General features: G+C 37.9%; 1 protein-coding gene across 3 annotated transcripts in view; it reads right to left on the bottom strand.

The window, feature by feature from the left end:
- Tank (TRAF family member associated NFKB activator) overlaps positions 1–20,952 on the bottom strand; it is a 76,387-nt gene that overhangs the window by 22,905 nt on the left and 32,530 nt on the right. For all 3 annotated transcript variants that reach the window (XR_007230307.2, XM_048425697.3, XM_048425696.3), the window contains exons 3-4: positions 5,768–5,876; positions 4,115–4,233 (exon numbers count right to left, since the gene is read on the bottom strand). Coding sequence is in view for 2 of the 3 variants with exons in the window: in XM_048425697.3 (XP_048281654.1) it covers positions 4,115–4,233; positions 5,768–5,876 (228 nt within the window). In the remaining variant the exon portion in view is untranslated. The remainder of the gene's footprint in view (positions 1–4,114; positions 4,234–5,767; positions 5,877–20,952) is intronic.

Below are 20,952 nucleotides of genomic sequence, written 5' to 3'. Positions count from 1 at the left end.
AATACAGAATATACAAAAAACTGAAGAAAAAAAAAAGAGTCAAAGGAACAAATGACCCAATGGAAAATGGACTAATGAATGGACTAGGAATCTAAACAGAGTTTCCACTAGAAGAAATAATAATGGCTTAGAGATACCTCAAGAGGTATTTGTTATCCTTGGCAATAATGGAAATGCAAATTAAAATTACTTTGAGATTCCATCTTCCCCAGTCAGATGGCTAAGATCAACAAAACAACTGCCAAAAATGGTGGTGACGTAAAGAGAAGACCTATCATTCACTGTTGGCAGGAATGCAAACTGGTGTAGTAATTCTGGTAACTAGTGTGGAGAATCCTCAAAAAGGAAAAATAAATCTACCATATGGTCTGCTATACCACTCCCTGGCACATAGCCAAATGACCTGACATCCCATTCCACACACACTTGCTCAGGTACGTTCACAGTCGTCCTATTCCCAAAAGTCAGAAAATGGAAACAACCTAAAACAACCTTCAACAAATCATGGATAATGAAAACATGGTACATATATACAATGAAATAATGTTCACCTGTAAGAAAAATGAAATCATGAATTTTCAAGTAAATGGAAAGACTTAGAAAAGACTATACTGAGTGAGGTAACTCAGACCCAGAAAGACAAACACATGTTCCCTCTCATTTATGGTTTCTAACTCCAAATGCTCAGAAGGGACTATACAACATGGAGTAACCACAGAAACTAAAAGTATAAAGGAATCATTGTGTGCGTGTGTTGGGGGGCAGTGGGTAGCAGAGTACAGAGATATAAACTAGGTAAAGGAGTAACAGGGAAGGGGGTAGTCAACACAGAGGGGGGAGGAAAGGGGGACAAATAACACCAAGATTGTTTGAGAAAGCCATGCTACATAAGTATATATGTATACATACATACATATTCATATACACTACATAAGTATATATGTATACATACATGCATATTCATATACACTACATAAGTATATATGTATACATACATACATATTCATATACACTACATAAGTAGATATGTATACATACATACATATTCATATACACTACATAAGTATATATGTATACATACATACATATTCATATACACTAAAGGAAGTTAAGCCACTTGGGCTGATAATGCTCTCCTCAAGAACTACACACTGTATAAGGAACTCTCCTTTTGAAAGGTTGGTCAGGACAGTCCAAGTGACTCCCCAAACAATACTTGTTTCTCTCGCAGGAGGTAAAGGTGGGCTGAAGACACCTCACACTTAGGACACAGAACTGGATGACTAGAGCAGGATCTGACCTGAAAGTCTGTGGTCTTGCTTCCCTGATTCTAGAATATACTATGCAAGATGGTGGGGTGGGGATGGGGGCACAACATACAATAGCTGGAATACCTATGAACCATGACAATTACCACAAGGCAAGATACACACACAGGTGTAATAAGTGGCACTCACGTCAGTGGCGATCAACAGCTGTATAATAGGACTTACGGCCCACTTAACAGGAGGGAAATCATGACCGCTACAGGAAATCCAGCCAACTTCCTGGGGCTAGGAAGGTCATGGACCTTAGAAAATAATCTACTATCATACTTCCTTAGACCAGCATAATTCCTTACTCCACTCTAAATCTTATCCTAACACCCACAGATAAGTACAGTTACTACCCCAAATTCAAGGAGCTTCTCTCTTTAGCAGATAGAAACCATCAGAGAACCGCAATTGGACACAGTGCAGAGATCGATGGACAGTGGGGAGCCCAGCCCTGATAGACACCTCTACACCACTGTTTGTGCATCTACAGGGAACCTAACAGGAGAGCGAGTGGAAAAACTGTAAGAGCCAGAATATCAGGAAGTCGGCTGTGAAACTTCTCTCCAGGAAATGGCTGCATAAACAAGACTAGAACGATGGTAGTATTAGTGGACGTGTCAACTTTTGTGAGGAAATTTTTGTGGGGTCCCACCCCTAGACAAAGAACTATAGGCAACTAATGACTAATGAAAGAGGGATAATTAGCCTCTCCCAAGAATAAGCCCCATTACTGGTTGTCTAATTAAGAATGGTCAGAAACCGTATATACACAAAAACCGAGAATGGGTTCAGCAAATTATGTATGTATGTATGTATACACACACTATATAAAATCAAAGAAAACATATACACTATATATAGTCAAGGAAGAATAAGCTATTAATTTGATAAAGGGGACAAGTGAGAGTAGTTCAATGGAGGGTAGCTAGGAAGGGCTTGAGGGAGGGAAAGGAGGGGGAAATGATGTAATTCATTTCAATTAGAAACATTTTGAAAAGAAAAATAAATATGAACATAAAAAAGAATAGACTTCTTGTTTATATACTCAGGGTTCACTAGACCTTTGGATTGAGGTACATAAAAGAAGAGAAATTTAAAATAATTTTAAATTTTAAACTCTAATTTTATTTCTATTAAATGGTTATAGCACAAGAAAATGAAATTCATGAGTTATTCAATAATTAAAGAATTAAAATATGGCTTTCACATATGTCTCTCTTTTATTAACAAGGATAATGATGATTATCACTGAACTGATATTTACTCCTTACCCAGAGCTTATTTCTTTAGGCCTTTTCCATAGTCTGCCCATAAATACAGTATAATTGGCACAGTATTATTAATTCTTTGGAAATAAGCTAGCCAAGCAAAGGAAGCTGAAGGAAAAAAACAGAAAATTATTTAAATCTAGCATCATTTTTTGTCTAGCCATCTACCTCAGTTTAAAGTTTCATTACATTGCTAAAACTTTCATCTCATAGCTTATGATGCTTACGAGGAGAATGGGGAACCACTAGGGATCCTGGAGAGATGGTTTGGCAGAGTGTTTGTATGCAATCATGAGGACTGGAGTTCTGATCCGAGTACTCAAGTAACAAGCAGAGCGCCTGTATCTACCTGTAACCGTAGCACCAACAGAGGTGGAGGTAGGATTGCTGGGTCTTTCTGGCTTCCAGCCTAGCAGAAAATGCAAGCCTTAGACTGAGGAAAAGACTCCCACCTCTGGGGCTGGGGAGATGGTTCAGTTAAGATCATTTGTTGCTCCTTCAGAGGACCCAACTTTGTTTCTTAGGGTCTACAGAGTGGTTCAAAACTCCAGTTCAGGGGAATCTGATGATTTCTTCTGACTTCTATGGGTATCAGGTATGCATGTGGTGTATACAAAGGAATACAGGCAAAACCATTCACACACACAAAACACACAAATAAACCTTAACAGTGGCAGAGAGTAATATTGGAGGATACTTGGCATTCTCTTTTAGCTCTTGTGAGTGTGTAACAGGCACAGGCACCCATACACAAAGAACACACTAACATGCAAACACACAAACAAAACAAATCCTTTAAAAAAACCAGGAAATATGAAGCTTAAGCTTTATTTTAAATATAAGTAAGTCTACTGAGGAGGGTATGTCACGTTTGCAAACACAGAACTTTGTTTAGAGTTCTAGTGGTAAGGGGCTGGAGAGAAATGGCTCATTAGTAAATAGTATGCACTACTCTTGCAGAGGACCAGAGTTTGGTTCCTCGCACCTACTTCATACAGCTCACAAGCAACTGTAACTCCAGATCAAGAAGATTTAATGCATCTGGTCTCCATGGGCATCTGCATACACGTGCATATATCCACATATAGATACCCACATAAATGTAATTAAAAATAACAAAATAGGGGCTAGAGACAGCTCAGTGGCTGAGAGCATTACTGCTTTTACAGTGAACCTGGGTTCAGTTCCCATCACTCACATGGTGGCTCACACTGTCTGCAGTTACTTACAGGAGATCTGATACAGTGTGCAGATGGTGCGTGCGTGCACATACACACACACACACATATATACACAAAACTAATTAAAACATTTTTCTTAAAAAAATTCAGTGGCAGGTCATTGAAACAAGGAAGATATATTGCATATCAGCATTTAAATGTTGGTTTCTGCAGAAGCAATGTTAGGGAAAATATTACCTACTTTCTTCCCATGTCCTACCCACTCAAACTGTGGGAGCATACAGACTAAATACATGGTAAGTCTGTGAAGCCTCACTCTCTTAAGAGCGAGTCTGACAGCACTTCCTACCTTTGACTGCTTATCTCTCAGTGTTCCTAGTTTCACTTTATCATGTGGTTCATCAAGAGTCAAATTATTCTTCCTTTTTTCACTGTCTTCAAGCAAAGGTACATAGCCATAACTGTTATCTGTAAGACAAAACACTTGTACATCAGTACAAAACCCTGGAAAAATAATTATAATATAACTGAAGCCAGGCATGGTGGCACATGCCTTTAATTCCAGTACTAGGAAGGCAGAAGCAGGCAGATCACTGAGAAGAGGCTACCCTGGTCTACAGAGCGAGTTCCAGGACAGTCAGGGCTACACAGAGAACCTTGTCTCAAAAAACCCACAACCAAACAATAACAATGAAATGTCAACAAACAAGCCAAACAAAAACATCTCAGTAATTTCAAAAGAATAAATTATAAGTCCTAGTTTTACAATATTCAATATTTATGTAATATTTACCTTGGCAAGTTGTTCATTTAGTTTTTCCTTCCCACTAAACACTTATTTTCCCATGAGCCAAGGGTAAAATATACAGAATTCAGAAGACTAGAATTAATTATGCTTTTTCACATTTTACTTATCAACAGCTAAACTTTTAGGTTTCCTTTTTGGAGGGGGGTGATGGGGCTGGGGATGCACTAAGTGCTCCACCCAAGCTACATTCCCAGGCCAGTTAAACTTTTATACATCACTTTTTAGGTGTGCATTTCTTGTTTAAGATAATTATACCTGAAAAAAACCTCTGCTTATAGAAAATTTGAAAATGTAGTTATGGCGAAAAGAGGCTGGAGAGTTAAGAGCACTGCTGCCCTTCCGGAGGATCCCATGGTGACTCATGATCACCTACTCACTCCAGTTCCAGGAGGTCTAACACCTCCTTCTGGTTTGAGTAGGTACTAGGCACACATGTGGTACAGACTCATGAATAAACATTTTAAAAATTTATTTAAAAAATAAAAAAGCTATCTAATTTTTATCACTTATGAACTTTTCTAATTAACATTATGGTTTATCTTTTGCATTTCTACATATAAACGCAATGTTTTTCTGTACACATGAAATAAATCATATTTACTTTTATATCTTACTTTGCTGCAGACCATGAACATATTTCCTGATGGTAAATTAACAATTATTATCACTGCTTTTCTTGGCTACCCAGTTGTTTCACTGTAACTTACGTTTTTGGATTATTTACTGGTTTACTCAAATGACATTTAAAGGGAGAGAAGCATAGGACAGGAATGGGAAGGGCACAGTACACGTTCAGCTCTCTGGGAGCTCAGAGGCCTCTTCTGACTTTCCATCTCTAGAACTGCACTGTGATATACAATGTGTGTCCATCTTCCAGCACCTGCACACCCTGTCTATCCTCTTAGGGCGGCTACTTTCATCTCAAAGGCACCAACTTCCTAAAAAGCTTTCTGTTATTCACTGGCAAAGTGCCTTCTAGGAACTTTTATCAATCCAAGGTTTCAGTCTACAGATTTGTGAGTGTCCACTTCTCCATGTCCTACAAATTTCAATTAAATAATCATAATGTATAGTTGTACTATGCTTTCTGCATCAGAACTAATAAAGTACAAAAAATAGAAAAACTCAAAATTTACCTTTTCTCTAAATTCAGAAATACATTTAAAAACGGAAGAAAAGAAGAAAGGAAAATACCTCGACTGGAATCCACCAGAAGTAGCTGTGATTTTAACTTGTCAATAAGAGTTTGTTGAAATGACAGCTGTTCTTGTTGCTCGCGTATTCTTTGTTCATAGTTCTCAGTCTGAAGGAAAACAAAGCCCAACCCAGTTAGCCTGATACTCACCGACAGATGCATTTACTGTCTATTAATAAGCGCTGGAGCTGCCTGAAGCCCAGGTCACTGAAAAACCTATTCACAGGTCACTGACTGGCTCCAGGGACTGACTTGTGATCCCCATATCAGCGACTTAAAACAATTAGAACACTATAAAACTTTTAAAAATTGCCTTATTTAAAGATTTCAGTCAAGAGATTGACAGTATGCTTTCTTGGTCTTTTAGTAAAGACAAATGTACTGTAATTTGAAATTTAATACTTGTTAAGTAAGAAAAAAAACATGAATGGTTAAGTGGATTTTGCATTAAAGTTGTGCTTTAAAAATACACATCAGTCTTAAGACAAACTTTTATATCTTCTAAATAAATACTAAAATTAATTTTAGAGTAAAAACCCACAAAAGAAGTAGCTAGAAGTAAATATTAAGAAAACCAAAGGAACAAATATGGATTCTGAAAATATAGTGTCCAGAAACAAGAACACCAAGTTAATTTTTATTACATAAAAATATTACTTATAGATTTTAAGTGGCATAATCCCCTTATATTTTTATTCCACCCATCTTGCTACTTTACTATATTGGCTGTGAAAACAACAATGAAAATGACATATGTATTAGGAATATAGACATATAAATGTGTTAACCTTCAAGAAAAACCTGAAAATGTTGTATAACAATTAACTAGTACATTCTTAAAAGTTATATTAAGAAAGCATACTATGAAAGTCTTTGCATCTTTCTACCACTGGAGGAACAAATGACTAAATATAAATTCCTTAAAATATAAAAAGAATTCTAATAATTATAGCAACTTTTGGTATATACTAGATGTCTGATTTCAATTGACTAAATCAAAAGTTCACAATTAATGAAGTTGTATTATTTTCAGAACCCGAGTAAGCCTAAAGTTCTTTATAAATAAAGATCTGTTCCTTAAGTCTCAAATACAAATGTAAGAAATCATAAATAAAAAACAAAAACAAAACAAAACAAATTTAAGAAATCAAAGAAAAATAACACACCCAAGTAAAAGAAGGACTTTTATAGACAAGACACTTCAAACATGAATAACTTACAGAGCAGGTAAGTAACCCCACTGGGATGTTAACTTTGTATGTTGCGTGGGGCCAATCTTACATAACTTGACATCCCCCACAGGACTCCATAAATGATGTTAAATATATGCTGATTATCATTAAGTAGAAGAAAGAATCAATGATGAGTCTCAGCATCAGAGAATTCAAGTCCTAGATATTTAGGTCTAATGCAAAGCCACGCTCCCAGAATAAGACATACACTGGCACCCAAGATGCTGGAATGAGTGTGGTAAGCCGACTACAAAAAGGGTGCAAACATTAGTTAGCTCTAAATACCTTAAAATTATCTGGGCTACCTACAGTTCATGAGGTGAAAGAATCAGCAATATGTTAAGGTCTTCCTTATGCACTTCATGCATTTAGGACATTTTTATTTCAAAGAACTCAAAATTCTTCATAAACATCAATAAGTAATTCCAATAATTACCTATTTTTCACTGTATCTGGATGGGCATATATATCCTACTGCTATTCAGTGAGCAAGTAACCAGATTTAAAAAAGCAGAAAATTAGAGATAGGTTGAGAATAAATGTTTAAATCATTCAAGTCTCAGCCCATTCTTCATCTATTATGCTCCCTCCCCAGTTTTAGTGAAGAAACCAAAAGACCATGTATGTTCATTTGGAACCAACTCAGAACACTTCTGCCAATTAATTTCCATCTTCTCTCTCTAGCTTAAAAACACACTTCAGCACATCTGCTTATAACATATTATAATAAATAATGTATTCAATAGCTGGAAAAGTTAATATATCAATGGCTATCTCACATAAAAGTCTTGAACTATTTCTTAAATCAGATGATAATGTATTTTAAAGTCACATATGCTGACAGTAGCTGGACAAATAGTAGAGCATGTTTGGTCATTTCATGTAGTTGTTTATGTTAAAGTATTCTGGTCTTATCTTCATGTCTGATGAGCAGAGACTATTTCTATAATCACTAGTATCACACAGTGTCTGGCATATATTGAGGTGCTGGGTATATATTAATTGAGTAACAAGTTAATTAAATTGTTAATGAAATATCTGAGAAATAGATACGTCTTCAAAAATGTCCTTGAAGGAATGGAGGGATGATGACCTTGCTTTGATGCTTGAAAACTAAGTAAAACAAGTTTACTTAATTTTTTTTTAAAAAAATCAAATGATTGTGAATAAACAAATAGCATGAAATCTTTTTAAAAGATAAGAAAAATCAATGCAAATCACAGTATTTTAAAACATACAATTACAAAGCAAGTGCATTCCAGTACTATCAAAGACCCTGCAAACAGAAAACTCACTAACAACCACATTGAAAATGTACAACAGTAATGTCTTGTCAACACTTCTGTACAGAGCACAGACATGACAGCTAAAACAGACAGAAGAGAAGATGCTTTTGACAGCCAGTGTGTGTGAATGATTCTTTGAGTCAGATGGCAGCAACAAGTTACCAACTAGGAGATCTGCATGACAACTAACCATCCATCTGTATCAAACACCATCTGGCCGAGATGACTCTGGCTTCTGTGTACTTGACACTCCTTCTAATTCCAAAGACTAGCAAAACAAGTGGTCTACCAGAATCTAAGAAATAAACAGGTATATAGGTACTTGGGTCACAAAGGGTTGTGTATTCTTTCTTGGCTTTCAACAGCAAAACATGATGGAGATCAAATGTATAATACTATATATTGTCAATTTATAAAAAAGGGTTATTCAAGCACACTCTGAGTATCATTAATAAAGCAAAACCTTCATTTTAAAAAATATTCTGACGCTGGAGAGCTAGCTCAGCAGTTCAGAGCAAAGGCTGCTCCTGCATAGGACTTGGGTTTGGTTCCCAGCACTCACATGAAAGTTCACAACCTTCTGTATCGCTAGTTTTGAGGGATCCAATGCCCTCTTCTGGTCTCCGTAGGCACCATGCATGTGTGTCATGCAGCAAAGCATTAATATACATGAAAAAAATTCTAATAAAAAAGACTTTCTTTTATTAAGGAAAAATTTCAGCCTGTCCTCTTCAAAAGTATGCCACCATATTTCCAATAATTTTGGACATACAGCTGTTCAAGTTTTCGTAAGTTTCATAAATATTAAGATAGAATTCTGTTAATTGAATTTTTTTCCTACTGCCGACATTGGATGCTCTAATTTTTAATTTTTCCCAAGATGTTTACTTCTTATACTGGGAGAGAGCTTCAAATGTCTGTAAGCCATCTAGAATACCCTACATTGTTCAAATATTATTTCAATCATCTTCAAGCATTAATCCCAATATTCTGAAAAAAATTATGGCTTTCTTCCAATGATTTTTACTAGGGGATTCAATAAATGTTGAGTGTATAAAACATAGTCTCAATTTAAAAATATTTTAAATTGCTCCAAGATTAAGGGATATGAAAGTTGTACTGAAGGTTCTGTTTACACAAAAAAATGCTCAACAGGAAGTGCCACAGTTCATGAAGGAAAATAAATATTACTTACACCAATATAGAGCAGTTTAGACAAAAGTTAATTAATACACAATCTATTTTTAAAATCTGTCATACAATGTTAGCAAACTGAGCATATATTTTACTTTTTTTTTAGTAAATAAGATCATATATTTTGGCTTGCACATAGCTCTTTCTTCAACCATTCTTTGCATACTACCGTAATAAACTCCCCACCCGACCACCCACTGGATACGAGGACTTATCTAGGATATATTCAGTTAGACGATCATATTATCAGTCTGGTTATCTACTGCTAGTACTGTCGTCCATTTCTCAGGATACTAAGTGGTGAACTATGAAGAACTACTTTTAAAGTTTTGGTTCCAGAGTGGAGAGTGCTCCTGCCAGCAGCAAGACAAACATTCCGTTGGACTGAAAGCTCAGACCCCCCTGGCCACTTTGTGCTTCTGACACCCTTAAGCCAACAGGCTAAGAAAGGACTAAGTGTTAGGCAGGTGATTGAACCAGATTATCAAAGGGAAATTGGATTGCATCTCCACAACGGAGGTAAGAAAGATTACGTCTAGAGTGAAGGAGATCCTTTAGGGTGTCTCTTGGTGCTACTATATCCTGTGACTAAAATCCATGGGAAATGACAACAGCCCCTTTGGGAATGAAGGAATGGGTCATTACTCCAGGAAAAGAGCCAAGACCTGCTGGAGTTCTTGCCAAGGGTGGATGAATTACAGAATGGGTAGTATATGAATATAGTTATAAATACCAGCTACGGCCATGCAACCAACTGTAGAAATGAGGATTATAATTGAAATGAGTGGTTCTGTCATATTTTATAAAGATGCATTTGTAAAGATATTTATATTTTCTTTATTCAGTTTTTTAGTTGTTACATAACATCAAATAAGAAAATATCAATAATTATTATATTTATGTTTTAGATACTAAAGGAATGTCCTTTAAGGGATATTGCCACACATTCTAAACTTATAATGTATTTGTGGTTATATGAAGGGCAGTTGTATCATGTTAGGTTTAATTATGACCCGGTTATTATTTTCATTTGGAAATTAATGACGACATAAGGAGATATGATTATGTGTCAGGTTGACAAGTAGACTTGTGATGGCTATTCTGGGTTATCAGCTTGACCACATCTGTAACTAAACACAGAAATTGAAGGGCACATCTGTGAGGAATTTTTGCTTAATTAAAAATGGGAAGATCCACTTCTAATCTGGATCTTTGAGGTAGGAACACCTTTCATTCAGTGCTGTGGAACAATGGTCTTTTATTCTGTCACTTGTATTATTTTTAATAAAATGCTGATTGGCCAGTAACCAGGCAGGAAGTATAGGTGGGGCGATGGCGACCAGGTAGGAAGTAGAGGCGTGGAAACTAGAATTATAGGAAGAGGAAAGTTTCAGTCCACAGTCATCACCCAGACACAGAGGAAGCCAGATGAAGAGCAAGTAAGATGTGACTGCCTCGCTGAAAAAGGGACCAAGCCACGTGGCTAACACAGACAAGTATTATAGGCTAATATAAGTTATGAGAGTTAATAAGAAGCCTGAGCTACTAGGCCAATCCATTTATAATTAATGTAGACCTCTGTGTATGTCTTTGGGACTGAATGACTGCAGAACTGGGAGGGACAGAAACTTCTGTCAATAATTCAGTCAGTTCTTTTGAGGTGGGAAGATCCATTTCTAAATCTGGCCACACCTTTGCTGGAAGCTTACACAAGAACGTGAAAGAAGGAAGCTTTTGCTCTTCTCCTGTTTGCTCTCACCTCACTATCACGTTCATTCTTTCACTGGCATTAGCGTCTACTTCTCTGGGATCCCAGTGTACACTGAAGACCAGCTGAGACACCCAGCCTCGTGGACTAAACAACTACTGGATTCTTGGACCTTCTGTTCCAAGGCAGTCATTGTTGGATTAGCTGGACCACAGCCATTTGTAAGTCATTCTATACATTTATTCTCAAACATTTTACAATCCAGTTTTGCTCCCTGCTCCACTTTTAGACCTTAGCTTCTCTCAGAAATAAAAAGCAGCCAGATAGGGTGGTTCAGATTTTAAGTCCAGGACAGGGCGGCAGATCTCTGTGAGTTCAAGGTCAGCCTGTTTTACATAATGAGTTCCAGGACAGCCAGGGCTACACAGTGAGACACATCTCAAAAATAAATAAATAAATAAATAAATAAATAAATAAATAAATAAATAAATAAATAAATGATTCTTACTGGAATGATCAAAAGAAATGGCAAATATAATATACTGTTATAGATTAACCTCTTTGTAAATGTTAGTAGATCTTTTTTCTTTTTCTTTTCTTTCTTTCTTTCTTTCTTTCTTTCTTTCTTTCTTTCTTTCTTTCTTTCTTTCTTTCTTTCTTTTTTTTTGAGTCACTGTAGAATGCCCTGCAGGGGCAATGTTTTGTGGAGTTGTCAGGGTAGAGGATCTACTCAGACCTCAGACTGCTCGAGTGACCAATGTGTAACTTTAGCCTGGTAGAATCAAAGGCATGTCATCCAAACCAGAGACTTACAGAGAGAAAAATGGGCTGGATTGCCTAGAGTCTTGAGGGTGTACAGAAGATGAGACATGGACTCAAACAAGATTCTCATGCCTCATGATTTAGTCTTTGCCCTGCTGGGTTTAAATTTGCTCAGAACCTGTTATCCCCTTTTCCTTTCTCATTGTTCCCATTTAGAATGGGAATGTCTATCCTATACTTGTTTTATCATTGAATATTTTTAAAATTTTATTTTATATGTAAAGATGCTTTCCCTGCCATATATTTCTGTATATCACTTATACGCAGTGTCCATGAGGGCCAGAAAAAGGCATGGGATTCTCTGGAACTGGACAAACAGAAGGTAAGCTGCTATGTGGATTCTGGGAGGCTAACTCTGGTCCTCTGGAAGAGCAGCCTTAACTACTTAACTACTAACTCACCTTTCCAGCTCCCTAACATCATATTTTTAAGCAGATAACGTGTTTGATTTTATAGGCTTCCAACTGGTAAGGAATGTGTTACAGGATGAACTGTACCTTGAGTCCCATCTGTATCTGATCTACAGATTCAAGCAAGACTTTGTACTTAGGATTTTTAAAGTTGTTATTGAAATGCAACAAGCTTTTGAGGAATGAAGGTTACATACATGAATTTGGCAGTGGGGATAGCAAGGGCAGAATGGCATGTTTTGAATGTATCCCTGCAAAATTCATGTTGAAGAGGTTAATGGGCCACAAAGGGTTCTTTAGTAACGGGATTAAGGCCTTTAAAAGGGCCATAAACATAGTTCAGCTCTTTTGTCCTTCTGTAACTTCAGTCAGAGTTACATGAGTTTATCCCTCACAGAGGATGCAGTTAATAGGAGCTACCATCCAAATGGGCACCAGGCCCTTACAAGACATTCAAGAGATGTCTAAAAGTTTTCACAAGACATTTCTGAGGATTAAAATTTGGGAGAAAGATACGTAGACATTTTAAATTATAAGGAACAGAAAATTATTTAATGTTCAAAACGGACAATATCTACAGAATAGCCATTACAAAATATTACTTACTGCTGTATATTAGTTACCAGAAAGCACTGCAGACATAGCCAAATCTGTGGTCTTTAAGCTCCTTGCTTAACAAATTGGATGACTTTAAATATCATACATCAGTTACCTTTCTTATTTGTATGAAGAAAAACCAACTTATAAAATAGCACCTAAACAATTTTTGAATTAAGACTGTTTCCTTTCTATGTAAGCCTGTTAATTTTTCTTCTTTAATCAAGACTGAGCAAGAATAGACAAATCTTACTTCACATATTTCTTTGCAACAAAGCAATTACTATCCCCTGATCATATAATGAGAAGACTCGTGGACAGGGATTAGAGGTCCACTGCAGGGCATTTTCTATAGCCCAGTATTTATGGCTCATAAATGGCAATCACCTTACAAAATTCAAGTATTTTTTTATTACTGATTCTTCTGGAAAGATGGTCGAGAGAATTTACTTAAATCTTTCTTAAATATATTTAGTTTCTCATAGAACAACAGCAGAAATCAGTGACACGCAACTTGGTATGAACAGTAGAATAATTAAGTATTTAATTTCACATTTTAAGGACTACTGTAGTGTTTGAAACTCTGCATGTAACCTCATCATAGCCAAAAGATGTGCAAGGACTGCTCATCATTCTCCATAGCTCCTCTCACTCATCCTGTTGGAAATGCAGTGTTTTAGCTGGCTAGATGGCCACTCTGCTAAAGAACATACTTGGTAGTCCTCTTTCCTTTTAGGTATGACCACATCACCAAAATCAAGCTCCGCCATGTTCTTTCGTCAGTAGGGATGGAACCAAAAGTTGGGCCCTTTCCTCCAAACATATGCTATGCCAGGATGATAGCAGCACAAAGGCAAGAAAAATGTCACAAAATGTCCTGCATTCTGAATGTGACTTTTCTTTAGCAAGCATAACCTTGGTTGCTGTAGATCACTGGTTTTTCCAGCTCTTACAACTTATTGTGGGTCCATCTTTAAATATTTGATGCTTTTGTATGGGAATGTAGGCCTGAAACTTAGTAGCCTCTCATCTTGTGACTGTCTCTTGACAGGTCAAATCTTTAGGTGCAACATACATTAGAAAGAGCAATTGGGTTCAGTTTTCTGCCATCACTGGTTCTATTTTTTTTTCTTACTCTGTAATCATTACTTAAAGCACCACCTTTTATCACAGCAAAAGTCATCAATTTGCTGATGAGCTCCAATTTGCATTTCTAAGTGTAACTCTACTTCAAAGGCCCATCTTCAGCTGCTGGCTGAGAACCTTCCCTAGGTGATCTACTACTGCTTAAGCCCAATATCTGAATAAATAAAACAACAACCCCCTTTACCAGTATCAACAGAAATAAAGTATTTTGTATTTCTGAGGACACAGCTTCAATCTTCTAATCAAGACTGAAAATCTTGGAAAGTGGTAGACAATTTTTGAATGTAACATTTTTTTATTTCTAACTCTCAAATCTCTCTGTCTGTCTGTCTGTCTGTCTTTTTCTCTCCAGTCCTGAGAGAACATCTGTGTTCTACTCCTGGTTGGTTTCTAACCTAAGCTCGGCATTTGTACAAACAAACCAGGTGGCTGCCTCCTTCTCCCCTTCTTTCCTGCATTTCAGCTCTCTGCTAACCTGTAGCCGTTTGGGCAGGAAACTGCTCTTGCCTGAACTGCTTGACGGGACTTGCAGGACCCACAGAGAAATGACTGCTGCAGCTGCGTAAAGAAGGTGCCGCAGTCCGCGGGGCTCCTGCTTCATGAAAGAGTGTGTAAGACTTTCTGCAGGACACAGAAGAAACTGGCAAATTGCCAATATAGGTGGAACTGTCTTTGAAATTTTCTGCTTCATGGAAAAGTCTGCTGGATACTATAGGCCAGTGGGCTGAAGATGGGTGCCTGCAACATTACAGAAGACCTTTGGGTGACTGTCCAGGTAGCAAGATGTCTCTGTCAATTCTAGAGTTTTGGAAGTTGCTTACAATGCACTTCCTGTTAACTTAGGTAATATATCCTTCTGGTGTCTTTGACGGAGTTGAAGAATAGATAGTTATAGGTTTCCTTAGATAATGATAAAAGATAAAGTAGATATAAATATTGTAACTGTTATTCTTGCTTGATACCTGCTTTGTTATATGTAATTTTACTATGTTAAAGTTAAAATTCCTAGAGAAGGTAAATAAGAAGGTGAACCTGAAGAAAATCATATAGTTATCCTCCTGGATATTGGAAGTAGACAAGATTGCCAGGCAAACTTGGGTGCAAGGGGGTGGGGGGATGGGAGTAAGGGGAGATGGTTAGAGAGAAGGGAGAAGGGGAGGATTCAGGAGAGCTTGGGGGAATGGGATGGGGGGAGGGAGGAAGGATGGATATGGGAGCAGGGAAGTATATATCTCAACTAAGGGAGCCATTTTAGGGTTTGCAAGAGAATTGATTCTAGAGGGGTTCCCAGGTCCAAGGAGAGGTCCCCAGATTGTTCCCTGGGCAGCAGAGGAGAGGGTGCCTGAACTGGCCTTGGCCCATAACCATACTGATGAATATTTTGCATAGCACCATAGAACCTTCATCTGGCGATGGATGGAGATAGAGACAGAGACCCACATTGGAACACTGGACTTAACTCCCTAGGTCCAAATGAGAAGCAGAAGGAGGGAGAACGTGAGCAAGGAAGGCAGGACCAGAGGGAACCTTCATCCGACGATGGATGGAGATAGAGACAGAGACCCACATTAGAGCACTGAACTGAGCCCCCAAGGTCCAAATGAGGAGCAGAAGGAGGGAGAACATGAATAAGGAAGTCAGGATCGTGAAGGGTGCGTTCACCCACTGATACAAGGGGACTGATCTAATGAGAGCTCACCAAGGCCAGCTGGACTGGGACTGAACGAGCATGTGATCAAACCGGATTCTCTGAATGTGGCTGACATGGGGGCTGACTGAGAAGCCATTGATAATGGCACTGGGTCTTGTTTCGTCTGCGTGTACTGGCTTTTTGGGATCCTAGTCTGTTTGGATGTTCACCTTCCTAGACCTGGAGGGAGGGGGGAGGAACTTGAACTTCCCACAGGGCAGGAAACCCTGACTGCTCTTAGGACTGGAGAGGGAGGAGGAGAGGGAGTGGGGGTAGTGGGAGGGTATTGGGAGGAGGGGAGGAAGTGGAAATTTTTATAAATAAATAAATAAATAAGTAAACTAAAAAAAAAGTTAAAACTTTCCTTTTTATTTAAATAGAAAAGGGGAAATGGTGTGGGAAGTCCTTTTGTATATGTGTTGCTTTTACTGGTTAATAAAGAAGCTGCTATCGGCCAATGGTTTAACAAAATATAGCCAGGTTGGAAGAGATATCTATAGAGAGAGAGTAGGCAGAGTCACAGAGAAGCCATGTAGTCACCGAAGCCTGTTGAAACTTTGCCGGTAGGCCACGACCTTGTGATGATGCACAGATTATGGTGATGGGTTAGTTAAGGGTGTAAGAGCTAGCCAATTAGAAGCCAGACTAGAGCTAATAGGCCAAGCAGTGATTTAATTAATACAATTTCTGTGTGGTTATATTGAGTCTAGGTGGCTGGGAAATGAATGAGTAGCTTCCCCCAACAGTTGTGCAGGGAACTGAATATAGGGCTGCAATTATTCTTTGTGCCTTCTCATTCAAGCTGTTTTTCTTCATTTCACTCATCCTAAAACATGAAAACACTTCTCTAGTCTTCACAAGTTTTAGCAGCTGTCTGTCCTTTGCCTTTGTTCCCAGGCCTCAGGGTACTATTATGTTCCCCTCTCCACTAACAGCCCTAGAATTTCAACAATCTCTACACATGGCCAAACACAATGCCACCTTCCGCTATCCTCTCATCAAGTCACTTGGCTATCTAGTTGTGCTAACTACTGTACCCTTCCTGAGACCCCTTTCCTGTGGCTTCTGTTATGTTTTCTTCTCTAATTGGTTCCTTGCTTTGTAGACTATTTGTGTTGTTGTTAAGTCTCTTTAAAGGGCCCCCTTTTATGTTTCTTCTTTAAAATCCCAGTGTTCTCTGGGTCTCTGTGTCTTTCAAACTGCTTAAACTATATTCTAAATTGCAAGTCTTTCTCTTCCTTTCACCCTAACCTACTTTCGTTTTTTAAATATTTATTCACGCTTCTACACATTCTAATTGAGAAATACCATTTAAAACTACACAATCTTGTTTTAGCTCTAGTCTCTGTCTTAATCACTGTTGTATTATATTACCAAGAAGAGACACCATAACCAAGGCAACCATTAAAAGAGAAAGCATTTAACTGGGGGCTTGCCTAGTTTTAGAGGTTTAATCCACTATCATCACCACAAGAAGCATGCAACATGCAGTCAGAGTACTGGAACAGTAGCTGAGAACTATATTCTGACCCATAGGGAGAGAGGGAGAGAGAGAGAGAGAGAGAGAGAGAGAGAGAGAGAGAGAGAGAGAGAGAGGGAGGGACTGACTCTGAGCTTAGCATGGGCTTTTGAGACCTCAAAGTCCCCCCCACACACTTTCTCCAACAAGGCCACCCCCTTTATCCTTCTAATCTTTTCATATACTGTCACTCCATGGTGACTAAACAGCCAAATATATGAGCTTGTGGGGACCACTCTTATTCAAACCATCACAGTCTCCATACAGAACTCCTTGTAGGCCTAAAGAACAGTGTTCATACCTACCCATTAGATAGTTCACCCATATGTTCCCACAGGTCTAAACCTAAGAATCAGAACTGCATTAGATATATTATTTCCCCATAACCAAACTCTAAGTTCTTCATCACTCTTGATTTCAGTCATCAGCATTAAACTAAACATTCTAGAGTCTACTTTCATCATCTTCATAAGTGACCTACACTCAGGTGCCACCTTCCTGCCATTTTATCTCCTAAAGAAATTTTAGGTTACTGGGTGGTGGTGGTGCACACCTTTAATCCCAGCAGTTGGGAGGCAGAGGCAGGAGGATCTTTGTGAGTTTGAGCCCAGCCTGGTCTACAGAGTGAGTTCCAGGACAGTCAGGGCTATGCAGAGAAACACTGTCTGGAAAAAAGAAATTAGGTCTTTTTTTACATTCACACATAACTGCTAATTCAGTGCCTTGTTTTAAATTCTTAAAATTATTGATATTCAGGTTTTTATTTTTCTCAACCAAGGTGCAATAAACCTACATATACTTACTATCCAATATATATTAGTAAAGGTTTAATATATTACACAGTTATTAATATATGAATTTTACATTAATGCACATAAATGTATGACTAGATGATTGCCATTTTTAATATAATTTGTATATATTGTAACATGTCTTCAGTATGTTTGCTGGGTTCTTTGTCAGTGTCAAGAGCTTTCTAAAGCATATTAATTCTTCAGTAACTTTTGAAGATACACACTTAGTCATATTCCTCATGATGGGGCTATTATCTTTACAGCTTCTTTTCCCATAATTCCTCATCATTTTTAATGAAGTCATAGGACCACTTTGTAAGAAACACAAGGTAGCAAACACGCCCTCACTTCTTGTTTTACAGATATATGCGCACACACGTGTGTGATCCCTGTCTCCTAGTTTACTATGTTCTTCCTAATCTTAGCCCAAATGTGAACTCATATTGTGCTGACCTGACTCACAAAGGAAGAATTAGATACCTCTTCCCTAGGCCACACACTACCTGATCTTTTCTGTCATGTCTGATAACAGTCAGATAACAGCCAGTGAGCCTCTTTTCTGCTTTTTAAATTATATATGCAATAACCATTTTATTTATTACCTATTTGAACTTCTGAAAGTTCCGAAATGCATAAATAATGTTTTACTTATTTTAGTATACTCAAAACTTCATCATCTTCTTCCCTAATTCCAAGTTACCCTAGAACACAAGCAGAACTGTGAAGTCCCTCAATGAACCTATGTAAAGTAGGGAGAAAAAAAAGGAGTTTTTTTTTTACTTTTTTCCTACTTTAAATAATTTTTTGAAGGCCCTGTCATATCATGCCCTCTTCCTTCTAGCTACTCAAAATGAGAAGATTTAGAATCTAGTTCACTCAATAACACTATTCTTTTACAAACCAAGAGAAGATTCACAAAGAATAAAGATGGCTTTTGTAGAATTCAGGAAGGTATATATAGAAATGTTTAACAATAGCTGGATCCTAGAAAGGAAGAAATTGTATAGATGGACATACTATATTTATTGAATGAACAAAGAACTTCATGGATAGCCTATGTCTTTTGACTTCAAAATTTCATGAATAATGTTTTTCTTCATATATATCTATATGTGTGCTTGTATGTTCATGTTTGTGGGCACATGGGCAGGCCTGAGATAGATTCTGAGTTTCTTCAATCACTTTCTACCTTATTCATGAGGCAGGGTCTGTCAAGTGAACCTGAGAGCTTGCCAATGTGTTAGAATGACTATCTGGCTTTCAAGAGTTGGAATTACAGGCAGATCACTATGCCCACCCAACATCTACCTGGATGCTGGGAATCAAATCTGACCCTCATGCTTTTGTGGCAGCTACTTTAAACCACTAGCTCCTCAAGGACATTTTGAACCAGAGGAATCAATGTAAGTTCCCCTACCTCCAACTGCCCGTGGAGAAATACGTTAACATTCCTCCTAGTAAATCTTCTGGCTGTTATTTTCATAAAGGTCTAATTGCAAAATTGGTCCTTTCATATTTGGGAAACTGACTTTTAAAACATTCTTATGTGGTAAGACTGCGACTGCTGAGTCAGCCTATTTAGACAGTGTAATAACGTCTATGGAGGATCTACTTTCCCGCGTTTGGACCTTTGGTAGATACGGTGTATCTGTGAAGCCAGCTCTGAACTCAAAAATAACAGCAAAACCCAATGACTGTGAATTTTAAAGTGGATTCTTACACTTGCACACATGTGACAGAACTTGTGAAGCTGGGGGAAGTCCACAGGAAGAGGGAACAGACTCCTCTAGACCTCTTCACATGTCTTTTTCATGAGTCCTGATTATGAACTTATGCCACATCACTGTAATAATTTATCATCTTGTGTTCTATTTTAACTGTCATAAAGAATGGAAGATGATAAATTAATAACAAATTTAGTTCCAGGATATATTAGTTCCTGGTACCCAAATGACAATATAAAAAAATGGAAAGAAACAATGCAAAACTGAGAAGCAGTGATAAGTCTTTCAGTTATAAAACGACTTTATGTAGCATGAAGGGCTGGCTTGTTGGGATTTCTGTCCCACCCGGTACCCCACAGCCGGCATACCCCAAGGAAAAATCACACACAGGACTCTATAAGATTATAAACTGATTGGCCCACTAGGTCAGGCTTCTTATTAGCCCTTGTAACTTATATTAACCCATTATTCTGATCTATGTTAGCCATATGGCTTGGTACCTTTTTCAGCTGTCAGCTCACATGTTGCCTCTTCGGTGGTCTGGGCAGGAATGGCAGAGGGAGCTTCCTGCTTCCCAGAATATTCCCAAGTCTCTTTGCTCCACCTCTACTTCCTGTCTGGCTTTCCCACCTATACTGCCTGCCTGGCCAATCAGCGTTTTATTAAAATATGATTGACAGAATACAGACAATTCTCCCACATCATTTTCCTTTTTTTTTTTTAAAAACAAAGGAAAATACCCATAGTCCATTTGTTGGGAATGTGGGCGTAGTATTTCAGGCTACTTCTTGCTGGTTGGGGGCGCTGATAATCTTATGGGGACCTAAGAAAATTATCATCAAATCCTGACTGGAGTAAATTTACCAAATTCCATAAAGTGGAACATATCCATCTGCCAGATTTCATTCCTTTGAGTACCCTTTGGGTTACTCCCTGCAGGCAACGGTGTTTGATTATAGAAAGAACAAGTAGGACATCTCTTTATAATGTCCTTAGCTTGTTGCCATGTAATGGAAAACTCTTTCTTTAAGCCTTTACTATTGATGTGATATTTTTTATGAA

The sequence above is a fragment of the Myodes glareolus genome, chromosome 21, assembly GCF_982192425.1.
Source record: "Myodes glareolus chromosome 21, mMyoGla1.1, whole genome shotgun sequence".
Classification (NCBI taxonomy): Eukaryota; Metazoa; Chordata; class Mammalia; order Rodentia; family Cricetidae; genus Myodes; species Myodes glareolus.
The sequence above is the reverse complement of the archived record's forward strand: the minus strand, read 5'-3'. Positions and strand labels throughout refer to the sequence as shown.